This window comes from Leopardus geoffroyi, chromosome D3 (assembly GCF_018350155.1).
Source record: "Leopardus geoffroyi isolate Oge1 chromosome D3, O.geoffroyi_Oge1_pat1.0, whole genome shotgun sequence".
Taxonomy (NCBI): domain Eukaryota; kingdom Metazoa; phylum Chordata; class Mammalia; order Carnivora; family Felidae; genus Leopardus; species Leopardus geoffroyi.
Genome location: NC_059339.1, coordinates 10,268,690 through 10,287,179, shown reverse-complemented (window position 1 = coordinate 10,287,179; position 18,490 = coordinate 10,268,690). Strand labels below are relative to the sequence as shown.

The 18,490-nt window shown below is 44.9% G+C and overlaps 1 protein-coding gene across 2 annotated transcripts in view; it reads right to left on the bottom strand.

Moving 5' to 3' along the window:
* Window positions 1–483: 483 nt before the first annotated feature.
* Window positions 484–18,490, bottom strand: part of PTPN11 (protein tyrosine phosphatase non-receptor type 11) — an 83,897-nt gene continuing 65,890 nt past the window's right edge. For both annotated transcript variants that reach the window (XM_045458944.1, XM_045458945.1), the window contains exons 14-16: window positions 7,787–7,899; window positions 5,636–5,737; window positions 484–4,514 (exon numbers count right to left, since the gene is read on the bottom strand). In XM_045458944.1, the coding sequence (XP_045314900.1) occupies window positions 5,668–5,737; window positions 7,787–7,899 (183 nt within the window). In that variant the 3' untranslated portion in view covers window positions 484–4,514; window positions 5,636–5,667. The remainder of the gene's footprint in view (window positions 4,515–5,635; window positions 5,738–7,786; window positions 7,900–18,490) is intronic.

Here is an 18,490-nt window from a genome sequence, read left to right as displayed (position 1 = left end):
GCGTGCGACTCCTGATCTCCCCGGGTCGTGAGTTCGAGCCCCGTGTTGGGTGTAGAGATAAATAAATACACTTAATTAAAAAAATAAAAAATAAGTCAAGGGAAGAGCTGGTGTCCTGTGGCACATAATTTACTCCCATGAGCCTCCTTTGCCATCTGTACTCCGTATGTCCACCTAGGATCATTTACATTCAGTTTGTACGTTTCCTAACCATTACCCGTGTATTTTATAGACATACTTTCTATTTGTTACTTGGAAGTTCTTGCAAACAGAATTCCCTGTCTCCCAAAGCCATTCAGAGTGGGCACTCAATAAATGCTTGAGGAACAGACTCATGCATTCTGTTTCCCAAGTTACCCTCTAGGTAAGAGCTGGTAAATGTCGGCAAATAGCCGACTGGTAAATAGCCAGTGTAAGAGATTGGCCTATAATGTCAGTTTTTCCTGGACATTTCTGATGCAGTAAATGACAGATATACCATAATATAAGAAAATGGTTTTATTCCTAATTTTTAGTTTCCATACAGTTTACAAATACACGTTTACTCTGATAATACAGCTTTGCAACTAGCAACGCAGTTGAACTAACACCCATAAATACAGGTGGGGAGACCATTAACATCCACTAATGTTTCTCTACATAAACTATTCTTTTCATGTCATTTTTTTTTTAAACAATTGCAAATAGACTACATAATACGTGGGCAAAAAGGCAATTAAGTGAATCTCTTGAAACACTAAATGTATAATAAACAGTGCATATTATCAACATTTACATGATTCACATCAAAATGATGACATCCTAAAACGTATTCCTTTTAAAGGATAGATTTATCAATAAAATATTACATATCTTTTAATACTCTGGTACAATACTTCATATACTGCAGGAAAATTAAATGTAGGTCTAGTCATCAGCTTACAAAAGGATCCTTTTCTATTAGCTTTTATTAATAAAAGAATCACAATTATGTCATAAATAAACAGGCAAATTATTAATTACATGATTTGAGGTTTAGGATGAAAACTTGTAGAAATTAGTTTGATATACAGTAAAGTTATACAACACACTAAAACCAGCTGTTTAATATTTCTGCCTTGTGTGAACTGCCCATAGTGAAAAAAGAACAAACTTTCTAATGATGGAAGATAGAATAAACTAGGTTTTGGAACTTATTTTTCAAGAGCAGGAGGGAGAAAGATTTCAACAAAATTACGGGCTAATACAGATCCTGATAAAGGCATCTTGAAATCAGGGAGGCCATGTGCTTGCTATATAAACCGTGAATCCCCCAACAACATACAGAAAACAGAAACTGTACCGGGAGTGCACTTAACGTCTACAGCCTAAGTTTCCCTTATGGATTAATAAGCTACAACAAAACACAATTGCATACCTTTCCACCTTCCCCTGAACGAGAAATAACCCAGGATGTTATATTAGTTCTTCAGATCCCCAGGAAAATAACCCCTAAAAAATAATCTTGATAATCTTCTTGGCTGTTGCAAAGCCACTAGGCTCCATGAAGAACCTACAAACACCAAGAAAGTCATACATTTCTTTTCTCATCCCCATTTAGCCGCATCTGAAGAGGGTAAGAGGGAGAGAGGATCATAATTTTCAGGAGGGCCACACACTGGATATGAGGTGTCTTTTTATTTGCTTAAAAAAAAGCTATTAAGACTCTGAAATTTGGCTTTTTAAAAAAAAACCCTAATGCCGAGTGTCAGATAATTTCTTCACCCCAAATATAAAACCCTATCCTATGCTGATAATTTTAAAATCCTCAACCAGCTATGGGATATTGTGCAAATTTAACGTCTACCGGCAACCCAGAAGCAGACTAAACACCTGTATCTATCACACCTACTTTCCGGGTAACCCGGTTCAACCAAGCATGGGCTGCTTTGGCCCGGGCCCTTCAACTTCCTCACACACCACCTCTTTGGAACTTTCACATCCACTACTTTTTAACAGCTGTACCTCAAGCGCCCCACGTCTTCACAGCTCGCTCTTCCCGATTCCATCTCGTGGAGAGTGATCTCATCTGAGAACCCACCGTCACCTCTCACCAAACACGTAACAGACCTCAGCAACCTAGGGACTATCGCCATCTTGTCTTGGCGTAAGTTTACATAACATGATGCTTTGCGGACTTCGTGGAGGGAAATCTAAGTGAAGTCAATGTCCTGTAACAAACGAAGCCAGCCGAGACCAAGGGCTTCGGTTCCAAGTACAAAACAACTTAATCTTAAGCTACAGGCAGAGACGTTAATGCAGCAGGTACACGTGTACCATCGAGCCCTTGTATGCTGGTGAAAGACTTTGCCCCCAAAGTCCAGAGTCTAAGCTGTACCACAAAATCAAGGCAAAGGAGAACGATTCAACGTGGCGGTGCAATGGAAAGAACAGGATTCAAGATCCTTGTTGCAAACACTGAACTGGAATCTCTTTCTTTACAGGCTTGACAGGAAGACAGTCGCCACTGACATTCCTCTGATGAGGTAATGACCTCTGAGCCACACCTGTGTTCTAAAGCAATGCTAGCTCCGAGGGACAGGGGACCCGAGGGGGGTGGGGTCAATGCGCGTTCTGTCTGTGAAAGTGGCAGCGGAGGCTCTTCCCAAACTTCCTCAGGGTTTCACGGGAGGTGAAGACCTCAGCAAGGAAGTACTACTGGGGCCGGACCTAGTCCTTCCTTTCGGGAGCCAGAGCAAGAAGAATCTGAGTTAAGGAGACGGTCACCTAATGGCAAAGCTGCCGTGTCACTTCCTCATCCTTACGAAATCAACCAATGATACTTTAATTGAAATACACTCACTGGATGATGATTCAACACGAGGCAAAGAGGACGTCTTTGGAGAAGGCACTTCAGGTAGAACGGGAGCAAATCTCACTGCTTGGTTAAAACAAAAATGAGCGACTGCCGATGCGATCTGATCAGCGGCCTCGTTAGGAGGCCCCCGCTTTGCTGCAGCCCGGCCGAAACCGCCGGCGTGGAGAGGGCACCACAGTCGCCTCCCTCTGTGGGCGTCACGGTGAAAGGGTGGTTCTGCCCCCTAAACACACCCAGCCTTACGAGACCGGTCTCCCTAAGTGATGGTTCAGAAAATATGCTCAGAGCCAGCAGAAATGGTTCAGGAAGCTTCTAGAAGGCCATTTGTCCTCTTTGACTTCCAGCTTACACGGGCTATTATACGCAGCTTCGATTTCCCAACGTCACCAGCAGCTTCTACTTTCGCTAACTGCTGCCGTCTTCCCGTGGCACTGACTCTGACATTCGGTTACTCTGGGGGCCCCCCCGTGAATCACACCTCAGCTTCATGCTCTCGTGCCATCCCCTCCTCCTGACTCTGGGCTGGGCCCGTGACTTGCTCTAATCAACAGGGGGCAGTAGAAGTTCTGGGTTGAAGTCTTAAGAAGGTCTGGCAACTACTGCCTTATAGCCTGGGGAGCTCTGAGCTGCCACGTAAGCGGTCCAGCTACCCTGCTGGCCAGGCCACTTGGGGCGGCCACATGGAGGAGAGGCCAGAGGACCTGCAGAGAGAGGCCCAGCCACCCCAATGTCTCGGCCAACCTGCTGACCACACGGGCAACACCAGCGAGAGCACAGGAACAGCTCGACTGAGCCCGGCCCAGGCTAAAGACCAGTGAGGAAGGGGAAAAAAAAAGAGAATTGTTTCAAGCCATTTCATTTCGGGAGGGTTTGTCACCGACAATCCATAAGCACAACACTGCTTGGTTGTCCACAGATGCGGTTTGTTTTGTTTTTTTTTTTTCCTGAACACAAGACAATCACTCAAATGAAAAGAAAACATGACAAACATTTCCCACCACATCCTTCTCAGTCAACAGGCTGAATGGTAATTGGTCATCTGCTACGAAGAAAACACACCTTCTATCCTAAGTCTCCATGATTCTTTTTTCCCATGATTTTTTTAATGGCAATGCAAAAGTAGACAGATTGTCGACTTTCGACAGTCTGGGGGCACTGGCTTTAATTATCATTTAGCCAAAAAAAGAGGCCATCAAATGAATTACCCACTGCTGGATAAGCAATGATACCTGAACCTGTTCTCACTCCCACGGGATGCTGTTACCTTTCCCAAAACGTTTTTCCTCTTACAAGCGCTCCGTCATCCCCCACAAAGAGAAAAACGATTGAGTTCTTAAGATTATAAAAAGGGGAAAAAAAATGCCAAGAAGTAGAATTTGAATCACCATCATCTGCCAAATACAGAGCACAATTTAACTGCTTCCTCAATTTAAAATAAAATTCTATAAAACAGAACACTGTCTACATTGTAGAGATGATTTCTTCGGATGTGAGGAAATGGGTAACTGGTAATCAGGTATTGTTGAGTTAGAATACAGCGGTCTTTAAATGGTTTTGAATTTTGTCTGTCCAAAGGTAGTCGGCCACGACACAAGCCTTCCAAGTTCAAATTCATTCTTTGCAGAAACTTTCTTGCATCTGTTCTCGATGTTTTTAGGGAGAGGGTGAAAGTCCACATCTGGGGAAGAAATAAGTGAGAATTTTTAAGGAGCATGCATCTAAAAGTCTCTCAAGGCATTAAACCATTTTAAAGTAGATTTAAAGCTTTTAAGTGTACTACCCATTAAAATGGAAATTTCAACATGCAATATGGAAACTGAGCTGCCAACACACATCACACACCTGGGTCGCCATCTACAAAGGTGACCGGCAGGGAAGAGACAGACAAGGGAGAGCAGTTCCCAGTGGCAGAGCTGGAAGGGATGTGGAGGTGAGCGGGGCGGGGGCCCGGGGAGGCCAGCGCCCTGTGTCGCACAGCCAACTGGGGGCCAAGGGGGGATGAGAACCCGGGCGTCCTGACTCCAACCATCCGGAGCTGTGTCCCCCCCACTTCCCGGGCCCCCACAGATCATCTCCGGGCACAACTCTAATACAAGTGCAAACAATGGGACACCTGATCACCAACAGCAACCATCCCTGAGTACTGAGTGCCAGCTCTGCTCCTCACAGAATTAACTCTGCATTTGGCTTCAATCCTTAATGAACTCTAAAATAAATCCAGCTGAGGGGCGCCTGGGTGGCGCAGTCGGTTAAGCGTCCGACTTCAGCCAGGTCACGATCTTGCGGTCCGTGAGTTCGAGCCCCGCGTCGGGCTCTGGGCTGATGGCTCAGAGCCTGGAGCCTGTTTCCGATTCTGTGTCTCCCTCTCTCTCTGCCCCTCCCCCGTTCATGCTCTGTCTCTCTCTGTCCCAAAAATAAATAAACGTTGAAAAAAAAATTTTTTTTAAATAAATCCAGCTGAGAGAAAAGAAGTTTAGGAAGAGAAAAAAGAGGCTGGTTTGTAAAACTCAACGATGGTACATTTTGCTAGAACACTCACAAATTAGCCGCCTGCTTAAAAATGCCACAAGTGATAGAAACAACTGGGGAGCACTTCCATTTAAATACCTATTTCTGGGGTGCCTGGGTGGCTCAGTCAGTTAGGTATCCGACTTCAGGTTAGGTCACGATCTTGCAGTTGGTGGGTTCGAGCCCCGCGTCGGATTCTGTGTCTCCCTCTCCCTCTGCCCCTCCCCCACTCATGTCTGTCTCTCTCTCCCTCTCTCAAAAATAAGTAAACATTAAAAAAAATTTAAATACCGATTTCTGTACTGAAGTCTTGGTGGGTCTTCTCATCTGAAACTTTTCTGCTGCTGCATCAGACCTACGTTTTCATAGACTCTGGCATTATCTTCTCTCATTCTGTAAAGAAAAACAAAAAAAGCATCAATAAAAACGCAGACCATGCTCTCCAAGCTTATGTGGCATTTACAAAGCACATACCACATTCTTTGGGGACCAGGTATGGTGCAGACACAGCCCCCAGGAGCTAACATTCTAAGACGGGCTGTAAGCCATAAACATACAGCAACATCAAGCTAGAAGTGAAATAAGAGCCTTGAGTCCCTGTGCTCTCTGGGGCTGGAGGAAAACAAGCCGTCTTCCTTGAGGGCAGAGCAAAGGAGGCCTGTATGATGATGAGGCCTTTAAGTAAGACCTTGAAGCACGGAGACATGTGCGCATAGAAAGGACAGGTATTAAATTCAAGCAGAGGGATCTCTTGGGCAAGAGACCCAAGAAAGGCAGGAGCAGTGTGGTAGGGACTATCCTTGCATTCAGCCCGGATCCAGCTACGAGAAGGGGAACAGTAAGGGTGAGGCTCAGTGGTGGTTTTGGACCCTGGGATGAAGGGCCAGCACATCAGAGGCCAGACGCCATTCTGCTGAGCAGGGAATGGAAATCAGAGCAGTCCAAGGGGATGGGGGACCCAGTCGCTGTGGGTGTCAGCCTGGGCAGGACAAGACGAAATGAGCAGAAGGGGCCCAGGGCCCGGGGTATCCTGGGTCTGCGCCCTACAAGGAATACGATGGGAACAGAGAGGCAGAGGACCTATTGCACAGGAAGGCCAGTGGTAAAGGGATCGTCAGAGTTAACGTGTTCTGCCATTACTCAGGGAAAGCTTTCGGGCAAGGACTCAGAGCCCTGACGTGCCAGTGCTGCTGCAAATGACTGCAGGTAGCAATTTAAAATATCAGCCTTCCCCATCAGTCCACTGGGGAAGGAAAAAGCAGGCAGAAGGAAGGGGCGACTTGGTGGAGAGAATGCTTTCGCTGTATAATTTCATTTCGATGTTAACTACAAGCCAAATGTAAATACAAGCCTCTTATTTGCTATCTAAAACGTTTATACAGAGTATTAAAGTCAGCAGGGGTTTAAAAATCCACATCAGAAGCAAACAGAGAGAAGACTCTTGGGGGAAAATAAAAAGTAAATGTTATACCAGAGACCGACTTCAGGATATACAGAAGAACAATAACTTACAACTGCTGTTCACATAATCGATTTAACAAACGTTTTCCTAACACGTTTTTAGCTTAAACAAGGGGTGGGCACAGTTTTTCTGTAAAGGATCTGAGGGTAAACAATTTCATTTCTGCAGGCCATACTCAGTCTTGGGCATATGATAGTCTTTGCAACGCCTTTTTGTTGTTGTTTTTTTTTTTTTTTTTCAACGTTTATTTATTTTTGGGACAGAGAGAGAGACAGAGCATGAACGGGGGAGGGGCAGAGAGAGAGGGAGACACAGAATCGGAAACAGGCTCCAGGCTCTGAGCCATCAGCCCAGAGCCTGACGCGGGGCTCGAACTCACGGACCGCGAGATCGTGACCTGGTTGAAGTCGGACGCTTAACCGACTGCGCCACCCAGGCGCCCCTAGTTGTTGTTTTTTAATACAACTTTTAAAAACCATTCATGAGCTGTGCAAACACAGGCCATGGGCAGAATTTGGCCTGGGGGTTGTAGTTTGCGGACTCCTGGTTTAAAAGCCCAAAGTAGGTTTCTGTCGTCTGCTGACTATGGAAAATTAGCAGAACATGGCAGCACTGAAACACTAATAGTTTATTCACTTTTACTCAGCAAAGAGTCTCAACGCATCAAAAGGGGCGTTACTTACCTTTGCTGTCGATCATTAACAACAGGTGTTATCTCCACCCCGTCAAAAGAAAGATTCAATGTTCTTAGAGAACACCACCTGCTACACTTACAGCTTCAAATAGTCATAGGCGGTGTACCAATCGGCTTGTGGTTTAGGTAAATTAAAATTTTGTTTAGAAAGCTGATACGCTCGCAGATCGGTTGGGCAACAACAATGCGCACCCATGACAAGCGCGTGCTGCAGAGACCTGTTGTTTTTTAAGCTTTTCTGCAGGACTGTATTCAGGCAGAAAGGATTTCCTTCATTCCTACTTACTCTGCGCAGGATGGTGTTGGAGTACAAGGCGGGAGGGGACTCTGATCTCCACTTGTCTGGTCCGTGAGAGAATACTTAATATTTGTATATTCGTGCCCTTTCCTCTTGCTTTTCTGAAAGGTGAAGATTGCATAAATGAGGAACTGGAATGTTTTAAAGGAATAAAGAAGCAAAGGTGGCATTTCACCAGACAGATGGGCAGACAGGCTGAACCCTGCATACTGGTAGGCTGACCAAATGTTAGGGAATTCACCTTCCCGGCGTAAATGCACCATACAAGTGAAAAATCCTTTTGAACCTTACAATTCAAAAGCACAGAGTCATGCATTAACAGCTCACACTATCAAAACCAACTGTATCTATTTCTGAGCTAAGAGAGAATTCACACTTTCTTTGCCACATTAACATCTAATCATTTCATAGTTCACTTGCAACATTTTTAATGATTCTCAGATAAACAGTCGGCAAAAGAGCTCTAGAAATAAATTCACTACAAGTAAAAATGGCACACAGGTACAAAAGATGATAGCATTCTTAATAGAAACAATCACATGCCTTATCGTGCCTTTCCTGCCTCCCACCCCCACCCAGGGAAAGACCCTGGCACTTTAAAACTTTATTTTGGGTTCCAATGACACTCTTGGAAAAAAAAAAAAAAAAAATTGGCAAAGAAAACCAGTAAAATATAATCTCATCTCAGCTGCAGAGTGAACTATATTTGGTAGGAGTCCCAGTTAGATGATTTATCACTCTTCGTTCCTAAATTCACCTAGAAACAACCGATTCTGAAAATCTAACTCACCAAGTTGTCATCATTATATAATGTTGCCTTCGTTCGAGGATTATTCAAGAAAAACAGCAAATATCAGAAAGGGTACCCACATCAAATACTGACGTACAGCAGGGACTTTCATTTGCCGCCAGTGAGAGGGTAAACTGGGGCACAATTAGTCAGAACTGGAAGTACTAATCAGTATCTAGTAATAATAAGAATACATCCTACAGGGCCGCCTGGGTGGCTCAGTCGGTTAAGCGTCCAACTCTTGATTTCAGGCCAAGTCATGATCTCACAGTTTCTGAGTTCGAGCCCCACGTCAGGCTCTGCGCACTCACAGAGCCTGCTTGGGATTCTCCATCTCCCTCTCTCTCTCTCTCTGCCCCTCCCCTGCTCACACTCTCTCTGTCAATAAATAAACAAACAAACAAACTATATCCTACAATCTTGAACATCTGCTTCTTGGGAAACCCATACACATAAGCCTAAAAGAGCTATACAAGGATGTCCAGTGACATGTTATTCTTAATAATGTCTACAACAAGAGAACGAATCAACGTGATATACTCATACCATGAAATAATATGCAACAGTGAAGAGGCACAACAGAAAGAAAGACTGTGTGTGTGCGTGTGTGTGTGTGCGTGTGTGTGTGCATGTGTGTGTGTCAAAACAGGCTTCATAATCAATGGTAAGTGGAAAAACAAATTATAGAACAATGAAACAGTACGATCCTATGTGATTAAACATTCTAAATATATAAAACAGTGTTATCTATTGTGTATAGACTATTGGTATTTGTATCGTAAAATATAAAAAAAGACTACAAGCCCAGCAATTGCCCTGGGGTTCCGAGGCGTGCACTTGGGGCTGACAGCTGTAGCTGCCGCATTTGATTGCTGTTATAAAAGAAAAAACAAAACAAAACTTGGAAGAAATAGGATAAAGCAAAACGGATGATTATAGATATACTACTATTATTTAAATTTTTTGAATAAAACATAAAACAAGTTTAAATCCACTGGTGAAGTGTCTTCTTGCTCTCCTGACTCAGAACTTACCCCCAAACAACAGCTAATAAAAAGTAGAAAATCTTATTTGACATACAAGAATTGTTACAACTCCAACCTATAGAGTATAAAGCATCTCATCCCGTGTGAACTTGGGACCAACGTACAAAGGAAGCTGGACAGCCTGAAAGATTCACTGACTCTTCACAGAAAAGGCTTGACGTTGGCAGGAAGCTGGCTGCTTGTTGGCCACCACTTCCTCGTGCTGTCTGCAACCGCGTGCAAAAGGAAACGTCCTAAAGGGCGATAGGGTGACAGGATGCAAAGTGCCTGGGCCCTCAGATGACCTCGGATGACCTTGGACGAGCAGAGTTGCCCACTTCCTCCCCAGCTGCCTGCCAACTCGGATTTTTACATTAGAAGAGAAATCAGCTTCTATCTTATTTAAGCCACTATTACTCAGCCTGTTGAAGCAGCCCAACCGATTTATTAACTGATCAAGCAGCCATTACACATCTTAGAATCTAGGGAAGAAGTTGCAAAAAAGATATCCAAACAGAAAATTTCTCTACATAGTATTTTAATGCTTTGAACAAATGTTTTTAAAATTTTTTTTTTTTTCAACGTTTATTTATTTTCGGGACAGAGAGAGACAGAGCATGAACGGGGGAGGGTCAGAGAGAGAGGGAAGCACAGAATCGGAAACAGGCTCCAGGCTCTGAGCCATCAGCCCAGAGCCCGACGCGGGGCTCGAACTCACGGACCGCGAGATCGTGACCTGGCTGAAGTCGGACGCTTAACCGACTGCGCCACCCAGGCGCCCCTGAACAAATGTTTTTAAAAATCTAAAGGCTGGGGTGCCCGGGTGCCTCAGCTAGTTGAGAGTCCGACTTTGGCTCAGGTCATGATCTCATGGTTGGTGAGTTCAAGTCCCACATTGGGCTCACAGAGGTCAGCACAGAGCCCTGCATCAGCTCCTCTGTCCTCCTCTCTCTCTGCCCCTCCCCACCTAGCTAGCACTCTCTCTCTCTCAAAAATAAACCTTTAAAAAAAAAATCTAAAGGCCTTGAAAAGCAGTCACAGATTTTTAGCACTGCAATAATGACTTACACAAGAAACAATCTTTTAAAAGGTATAATTTAAAATAAAATATTAAGTGGAAGACTTGACAGAGAACGGCTCTTATTTTAAAACGTATTCTGGGGGCACCTGGGTGGCTCAGTCGGTTGAGTGTCTGACTCCTGGTTTCGGTTTAAGTCATCACCTCATTCGGCTCAGGTCATGAGTTCAAGTTCCACATTGGGCTCCACACTGACAGTGGGGGGCCTGCGTGGGATTCTCTCTCTCCCTCTCTCTCTGCTCCTCCCTGACTTGTGCTCTGTCTTTCAAAATAAACAAATAAAAAATTTAAATATGCAATCAACAACCTGAAGCATAAGCTTGCTTTCTACTCAACACATTTTTTTTAATTGTGGTAAATGAAAAACAACATATGATAAGATACATGCTCTGGGGCAAAATTTTGAGTGTACACAGTACTGTCGAGTATATGTTCTTTTTTTTTTTAATGTTTTTATTTATCTTTTTGAGACAGAGTCAGAACATGAGCGGGGGAGGGCCAGAGTGCGAGGGAGACACAGAATCGGAAGCAGGCTCCAGGCTCTGAGCTGTCAGCACAGAGCCCAACACCAGGCTTGAACTCATGAACCAATAAGATCATGACCTGAGCCGAAGTCGGACACTCAACTGACTGAGCCCCCCAGGCACCCTGAGAATACGCTCTTGATGTGCAGCACGTCTCTAGAACTTTTTCATCTTATGTGACTGAAACTATCTACCCACTGAACAGCAACCCCCATTTCTGCCTCCCTACTACTATCTTTTCTCATGTTTTATTTATTTATTTTGAGAGAGAGAGAGAGAGAGAGAATGAGAATGAGAATGAGAATCCCAAGCAGGCTCTGTGCTGTCAGTACAGAGCCTGACTCAGGGCTCAATCTCATGAACCGTGGGATCATGACCTGAACTGAAATCAAGAGTAGGGCGCTTTACCAACTGAGCCACCCAGGCGCCCCTCCCTACTACTTTCTTGGGAAAAAAAAAAAAAAAAAAAAAATCAGTATTTCTACATAAAGTGATTACAAAAGAATTTTCTAACAGGGAATAATTAATAGAAATGGGACAGGAATTATTTCAATGAATTAAGTGGCTCAAGGAAAAGCATAAAAATGTTGGAGCTTCTCAGGCTTATTTAGAAAGAACAAGAAATAAAACTGATCCATAAATCAGTTGAGTTTATTTCTTAGTACTGTGACGGCCCAGGCTGTCCTTATAGAACAAGAAAAATTCTCAAGGGATTGGGGTAGTTTTGGTTTTGGGGGGTTGGAGAGAGACTTGTTTCAGAGCCTTAAAAGACGATCTGAAATTGATCTATCCTTCACCTAAATTCAATGACACAGCATAGTTATACCAAACCTTCTGTAATATTTATAATAAATCTTATAGCCTTGCCAGCTGACACACAGTCAAGGTTGAGAGGAGGGTTCAACCACAAGTCTCTAAAATCATCTGGCATTAAATATCTTGCCATATGAAGTAAATCCAGTGAATTCTTTAAGTTACAAAAAAGCCCCGGGCTCCTGGCTAGCTCTTGGTATCAGGGTCGTGAGTTTGAGCCCCACAGTGGGCATAAAAAAAAAAAAAAAAAAACAAAGAAAAGAAAATTAAAGGGGCACCTGGGTGGCTCAGTCGGTTAAGCGGCCGACTTCGGCTCAGGTCATGATCTCGCGGTCAGTGAGTTTGGGCCCCACATCAGGCTCTCCGCTATCAGCTCGGAGCCCACTTTGGATCCTCTGTCTCCCTCTCTCTCTCTCTCTCTCTGCCCCTCCCCCTCCCCCACTTGCTCTCTCTCAAGAATAAACATTAAAAAATATTTTTTTAATTAAGAAAAAAAATTAAGACTATGAAATAAAGCATATATCAATTCACCCAAAAAAAGCCCAAAAGCCAGGAGTAGGAAGAAAGGGTCAAATGAAAATGCTCTTGTCTAAGTTACAGAGCAACAAGATATTTGTGCAGAATGTTCTGAGCTCAAATGTCAGGATTACAAACACCTTGACTCCTGCCCACATCTCATCACAAAATCTTACCGGTTCTGCTTCTCTTTGTGCTGACCATTAGCCCCCACTGTCCTGTCCAAACCGTCATCAGCTCTCACCTACACTGGTCCCCCCTGCAACTGCTTGAGCCCAGAGCCCACAGCCCACACCCACTCCTCACTCTCAAGCCAGGGCCCTATTTTCAAAACGAGGACCTTTTTATCTCACTCCCCTGCTTCAAAATCCTCGGTGACGTCCCATTCCCCTCGGGATAAAGTCTAAAATCTTTAATATGCCCTGCAAGCCCCAAGCTCTCAAAATCAGATCTCTGCTTACGTTCCCAATCCCACCCATGACACCCCCCGGCCCCCACCCAACTCCCTCTACTCCAACCACACAGCTTTGTTTCCATTTCAGGAACATGACCACTCATAGCCCCAATGTCCAGCACAGAGCCTGGCACACGGCATAGCCTATTTTAATGGATGCAGGAATGAATGAACAGAGGTGAGAAGGCCTCTTGATTGCACCAAGGAGCTTGAGGAAGATGTGTGAAAAGCACAAGTCCAGGGAAATGAATAAAAAAGACAGGACAAATGTAGACAAGGGCGTCATGGTAACTCAAACTTTCCATCTGGTGAAACTGGAGTTTTATTGAGGCAACAGCCACGTCTATCTTGTTCTGTTATATCCTCAGCATCTAATCAGTGTCTGGAACACAAAAGGCACCCAAATATTTCTTAAAGGAGTAATACCCAATGAAACATTTAATGAAAGAGAAGGAGCCGGATGCTAACTGCCAGCACCGGCCAGCTTCAGTTTTGCTGGTGACAACCGAAATCTAGCACTGCTGCATTTCTATCCTGGCCCATTGGTGATGGCAGAATTCTTTTTTTTTTTTTTTTATGCTTATTTATTTATTTTTGGAGAGAGAGAGCGCATGAGCAGGTGAGGGACAGAGACAGAAGGAGAGAGAGTCCCAAGCAGGATCCACACTCCGCGCAGAGCCAGATGTGGGGCTCAATCTCACAACCGTGAGCTGAAATCAAGAGTCGGACGCTTAACCGACTAAATTGCCCAGGCGCCCCTGATTACAGAACTCTTAAAGGTATCTTCTGTCCTGTAGTACGATGCACTCAGAGAACGCCACCCAGAGTCTCTACGCTGCAGTTAAAGGATGCTCGATGCGGGATGTGGAATTATTTCCTTCAAACAAGAGTTGCCCACATGGTAAATTTGATTCTCATGGGGGTACAGGCAAGCAGCTCTGAAGCTATTTTGCATGTATACTAGGGGTGAGCAAATGAGCAAATAAATTGTAGATCATGGGAACCAGATTTCCCCCAGTTAGAGAAGTTACAAATTAGCAAGGGGAAGGCTAGTCTGAGCCTTGGGGTACTGAATGAGAGCCGGAGACATCAACATGCACTGAGGTTTAGCTTATATATATATATATATATATACACATAGATACAGTGACAATTATTGGTACTTATGCATATGTGCATTAGTATACAGATGTTATTTCCTAGCACTGTCCACTGAGAGGGCCCAGAAGCAGTAACACCCAGTAGCAACAAGCATACCCAACACCCAAACCTTCATTTCATTTTTGTTTTTATTAAAAATTTTATTTTTAAATAAATTCTCTTTTTTTTTAACGTTTATTCTTTTTTTTTTTTTTATAATGTTTTATTCATTTTTGAGACAGAGAGAGACAGAGCATGAACGGGGGAGGGGCAGAGAGAGAGGGAGACACAGAACTGGAAGCAGGCTCCAGGCTCTGAGCCATCAGCCCAGAGCCCAATGCGGGGCTCGAACTCACGGACCGCGAGATCGTGACCTGGCTGAAGTCGGACGCTTAACCGACTGCGCCACCCAGGCGCCCCTAACGTTTATTCATTTTTGAGAGACAGAGTGTGAGCAGGGGAGGGGCAGAGAGAGAGGGAGACACAGAATCCGAAGCAGGCTCCAGGCTCTGAGCTGTCAGCACAGAGCCCGATGTGGGGCTCGAACCCACGAACTGTGAGATCATGACCTGGGCTGAAGTCGGACGCCCAACCGACTGAGCCCAACTGACTGAGCCAAAATTTTATTTTCTTTTTTTTTTTTTTTTTTCAGCGTTTATTTATTTTTGGGACAGAGAGAGACAGAGCATGAACGGGGGAGGGGCAGAGAGAGAGGGAGACACAGAATCGGAAACAGGCTCCAGGCTCTGAGCCATCAGCCCAGAGCCTGACGCGGGGCTCGAACTCACGGACCGCGAGATCGTGACCTGGCTGAAGTCGGACGCTCAACCGACTGCGCCACCCAGGCGCCCCCAAAATTTTATTTTCAAATAAGCTCTAACTCACAACCCTTGAGATCGAGAGTCGCATGCTCTACCGACTGAGCCAGCCAGATGCGCCCCCAAACCTTCAATTTTAAATACCTGTCTTTAATAAACAGAACTGGAGCTCCACAGAAGAATGGCCAATTCAAAGGCTAGGAGAGGGGACACAGAAGATGAGCCCGGAGCATCTTGCATGCCAGAGTGTGAGCAAGTGCTCAAACACGAGAGGATAGGGACACGTGAAAGGGACACAGGAGCCAATCTGAAAACGTGCCTCACTCGCACCTTCCCCTGGACGACCACCTGTTTTTTGCTTCTCCTCCTCCTAATGCTGTCGCTACTTGCTGCTTCCTTCCCCAGTCCGCCGGTCCCTGACCTACTGTCTTTCTTCATTTACCCTTGTCAGCAAATTCCTTCATTCCCAAAGGTCATTAACTCTTCAGAATTTTGAAAATGATGGCATTTATTTTTTTTTTTTTATTAAAAACTTTTTTTTTCAACGTTTATTTATTTTTGGGACAGAGAGAGACAGAGCATGAACGGGGGAGGGGCAGAGAGAGAGGGAGACACAGAATCGGAAACAGGCTCCAGGCTCTGAGCCATCAGCCCAGAGCCCGACGCGGGGCTCGAACTCACGGACCGCGAGATCGTGACCTGGCTGAAGTCGGACGCTTAACCGACTGCGCCACCCAGGCGCCCCGAAAATGATGGCATTTAAAAGAATAATCAATGATCTCGAATGAGTTTCATCCTTCTGCTCGATTTAAAACTCAGATGGCTTTACTGTTTAAGCCTACCACTTAAGCTTCCTACTAGATGAAGGTACTTCTTACTTTACCACGAAATCAGGTAGTAAGTTCGAGCACAGAATCAAACAGTACAATGCAGAAAACCACATGTTATAGGATCTTATTTTTAGGGGCGCCTAGGTGGCTCAGTCGGCTAGGTGGCCGACTTCAGCTCCGGTCGAGATCTCGCAGTTCATGAGTTTGAACCTGCTTAGGATTCTGTGTCTCCTCACTCTCTGCCCCTTCCCCGCTCATGCTCTGTATCTGTCTCAAAAATGAACATAAAAAAAATTTTTTTAATGAATCATCTGGGGGCACCCACGTGGCTCAGTTGGTTAAGAGTTCAACTTTGGCTCAGGTCACGATCTCACAGTTCGTGAGTTCAAGCCCCATATCGCGCTCACTGCTCTCAGTGCAGAGCCTTCTTTGGATCCTCTGGCCCCCTCTCTATCTGTCCCTCCCCCACTCTCACTCTCTAAAAAATAAATTTTAAAAAATTTATCAGCCTGACAGCTCGGAGCCTGGAACCTGCTTCAGAGTCTGTCTCCCTCTTTCTCTGCCCCTCCCCACCTTGCGCGCGCGCTCTCTCTCTCTCTCAAAAAACAATAAATATTTTTAAAAAAATTTTTAAAAAGTATCTAAAAATGAATACTCTAAGACACCTAAGTGGCTCAGTCAGTTAAGCGGCCGACTCTTGATTTCGGCTCAGGTCATGATCTCATTCGTGAGACTGAGCCCAGAGGCAGGCTCTGTGCTGACAGTGCTGAGCCTGGAGGCTGCTTAGGATTCTCTCTCTCCACTCTCCCTGCCCCTCCCCCACTTGCATGTGCACTGTCTCTCAAAATAAATACACATAAAAAATTAGAAGTAAAAAAATAAGTAATAATGAATAATCTAAGTCAACACATTTTTTAGACTCTGAAGCCTCTTAGACCAAATAGCAGTTAACGTGCTGAGGACAGTGCTGGCACCTGTCAGTCCCAAAAAATACAGGCTGAATGAATGCATGCATGCAAGCACTCTTGGGGTGGGATCATCAGGGACATTCGGTTTCTAGATTCTATAATACTTCAATTATTTATTTTTTATTTTTTTTATTTAAAAAAAAAATTTTTTTTTTTAACGTTTAGTTATTTTTGAGACAGAGAGAGACACAGCATGAACGGGGGAGGGTCACAGAGAGAGGGAGACACAGAATCTGAAACAGGCTCCAGGCTCTGAGCTGTCAGCACAGAGCCCGACGTGGGGCTCGAACCCACGGACCGTGAGATCATGACCTGAGCTGAAGTCGGACGCTTAACCGACCGAGCCACCCAGGCGCCCCTATAATACTTCAATTATTACGGAATATTTTTGTCTACTGCCTCCTGACCCCCCAAAAAAGGGCAGCAATAAAAGTATTTTTAAAGAGGCGCCTAAATCCAAATTGCAACTCGAGATTCAGGGTCAGAGAGACTGGATGTGGTAAGGAGAAGATCTGAAGTGCTATAGAGGCTGGGAGAGGAAGTGCCTGAAGTCTCCAGAACAAGGATAAATACCAAACCTTCTGAATGAAATAAAGAGAGCTCCTTCCCCAGCTTTTCCACACAAGATTACATTATATGCTTCAAGACATTCCTGACTATTCTCCAATTTGTACCAACTGTGCTACATTCTTTTTGTATTTAGTACGAGATTCTTCTCTGTGAGCAACTTTATGCTTTAACTATTCCTGGCCCAGATTAAGGATAACTGGAAGACAAAGAGAAAATAGCCTACAGTAACCATCTAAATATTTCATAACACCAAGTCAGATTTAACACACTAAAGGTCGAAACCAGTTACCTGTTGACCATTTGACCTTACATTTCGATACCTACACTGTTTCTGAAGATGTTTTTTTGTACAATGAAACAATCCAGTGTCTTCACGTGAACTGAGAACGTCCTAGGCTAACTAAGAGGTATCTTACTTGGCTAACCAGGCTCTGATAACGTGGCTACAAGTCTTTCGATTCGCTGGCAGGTGCCATTTTGCGAAGCCGAGTTCTCTGGAAGGCAACGAACAGGGTAAAGCAGGCCTGTCTGCAGCGGAGCAGCGGGGCTGGTGAGGGGAGGGGAGAAGCCCAGATCCCCAAAAGAGCAGTCTCATTTCCCTCCTCTCAGCGGCTTTCTAATTAACTCAGCTTTGTGTCTGTTATGAATAGCTTCACATGGAAAGGCTCCAGTTCCACATTCTTCTTCATTATGCATGGCTTATTAAAATTGAAATCTCACTGTTTCCAACTCAACCAAATTGATGGTTCAAACTGCTGTGTGCAATGAAGAGTGAAGCATTTCGTTTAAAAGATGGGATCAGGGTAAAGACGGCCCGGATCAAAACTGGAACAGGCTGGAGACTTCGAGGCCTTCGGCTCCAAACCCGCCATGTGAAAATCCTGGGATTTGCCTGGGAGAGTCCTAACCTTTCCACGTGGCCGCTGCCCAGTCAGCCAGGCCAGGACGATGGCAGGGCGCCCATCCCCACGGTGCCCTGTCCTGAGAAGTCAGAGTTGGGGAGTAGGGAATGGTTTGAGAGAGGCCCTTCCTGGCTGGGAATGAGGTTCCCCTCCCCAAACAGGGACAGTTGGCTCTCAGGGGCCCATCCCGCTCCAAAGGAGAGCGTAGGAGGGCTGCCCAGAGGGAGAAGACGGAGACGTGCCCACCAGGCCCTCTGGGCGGCA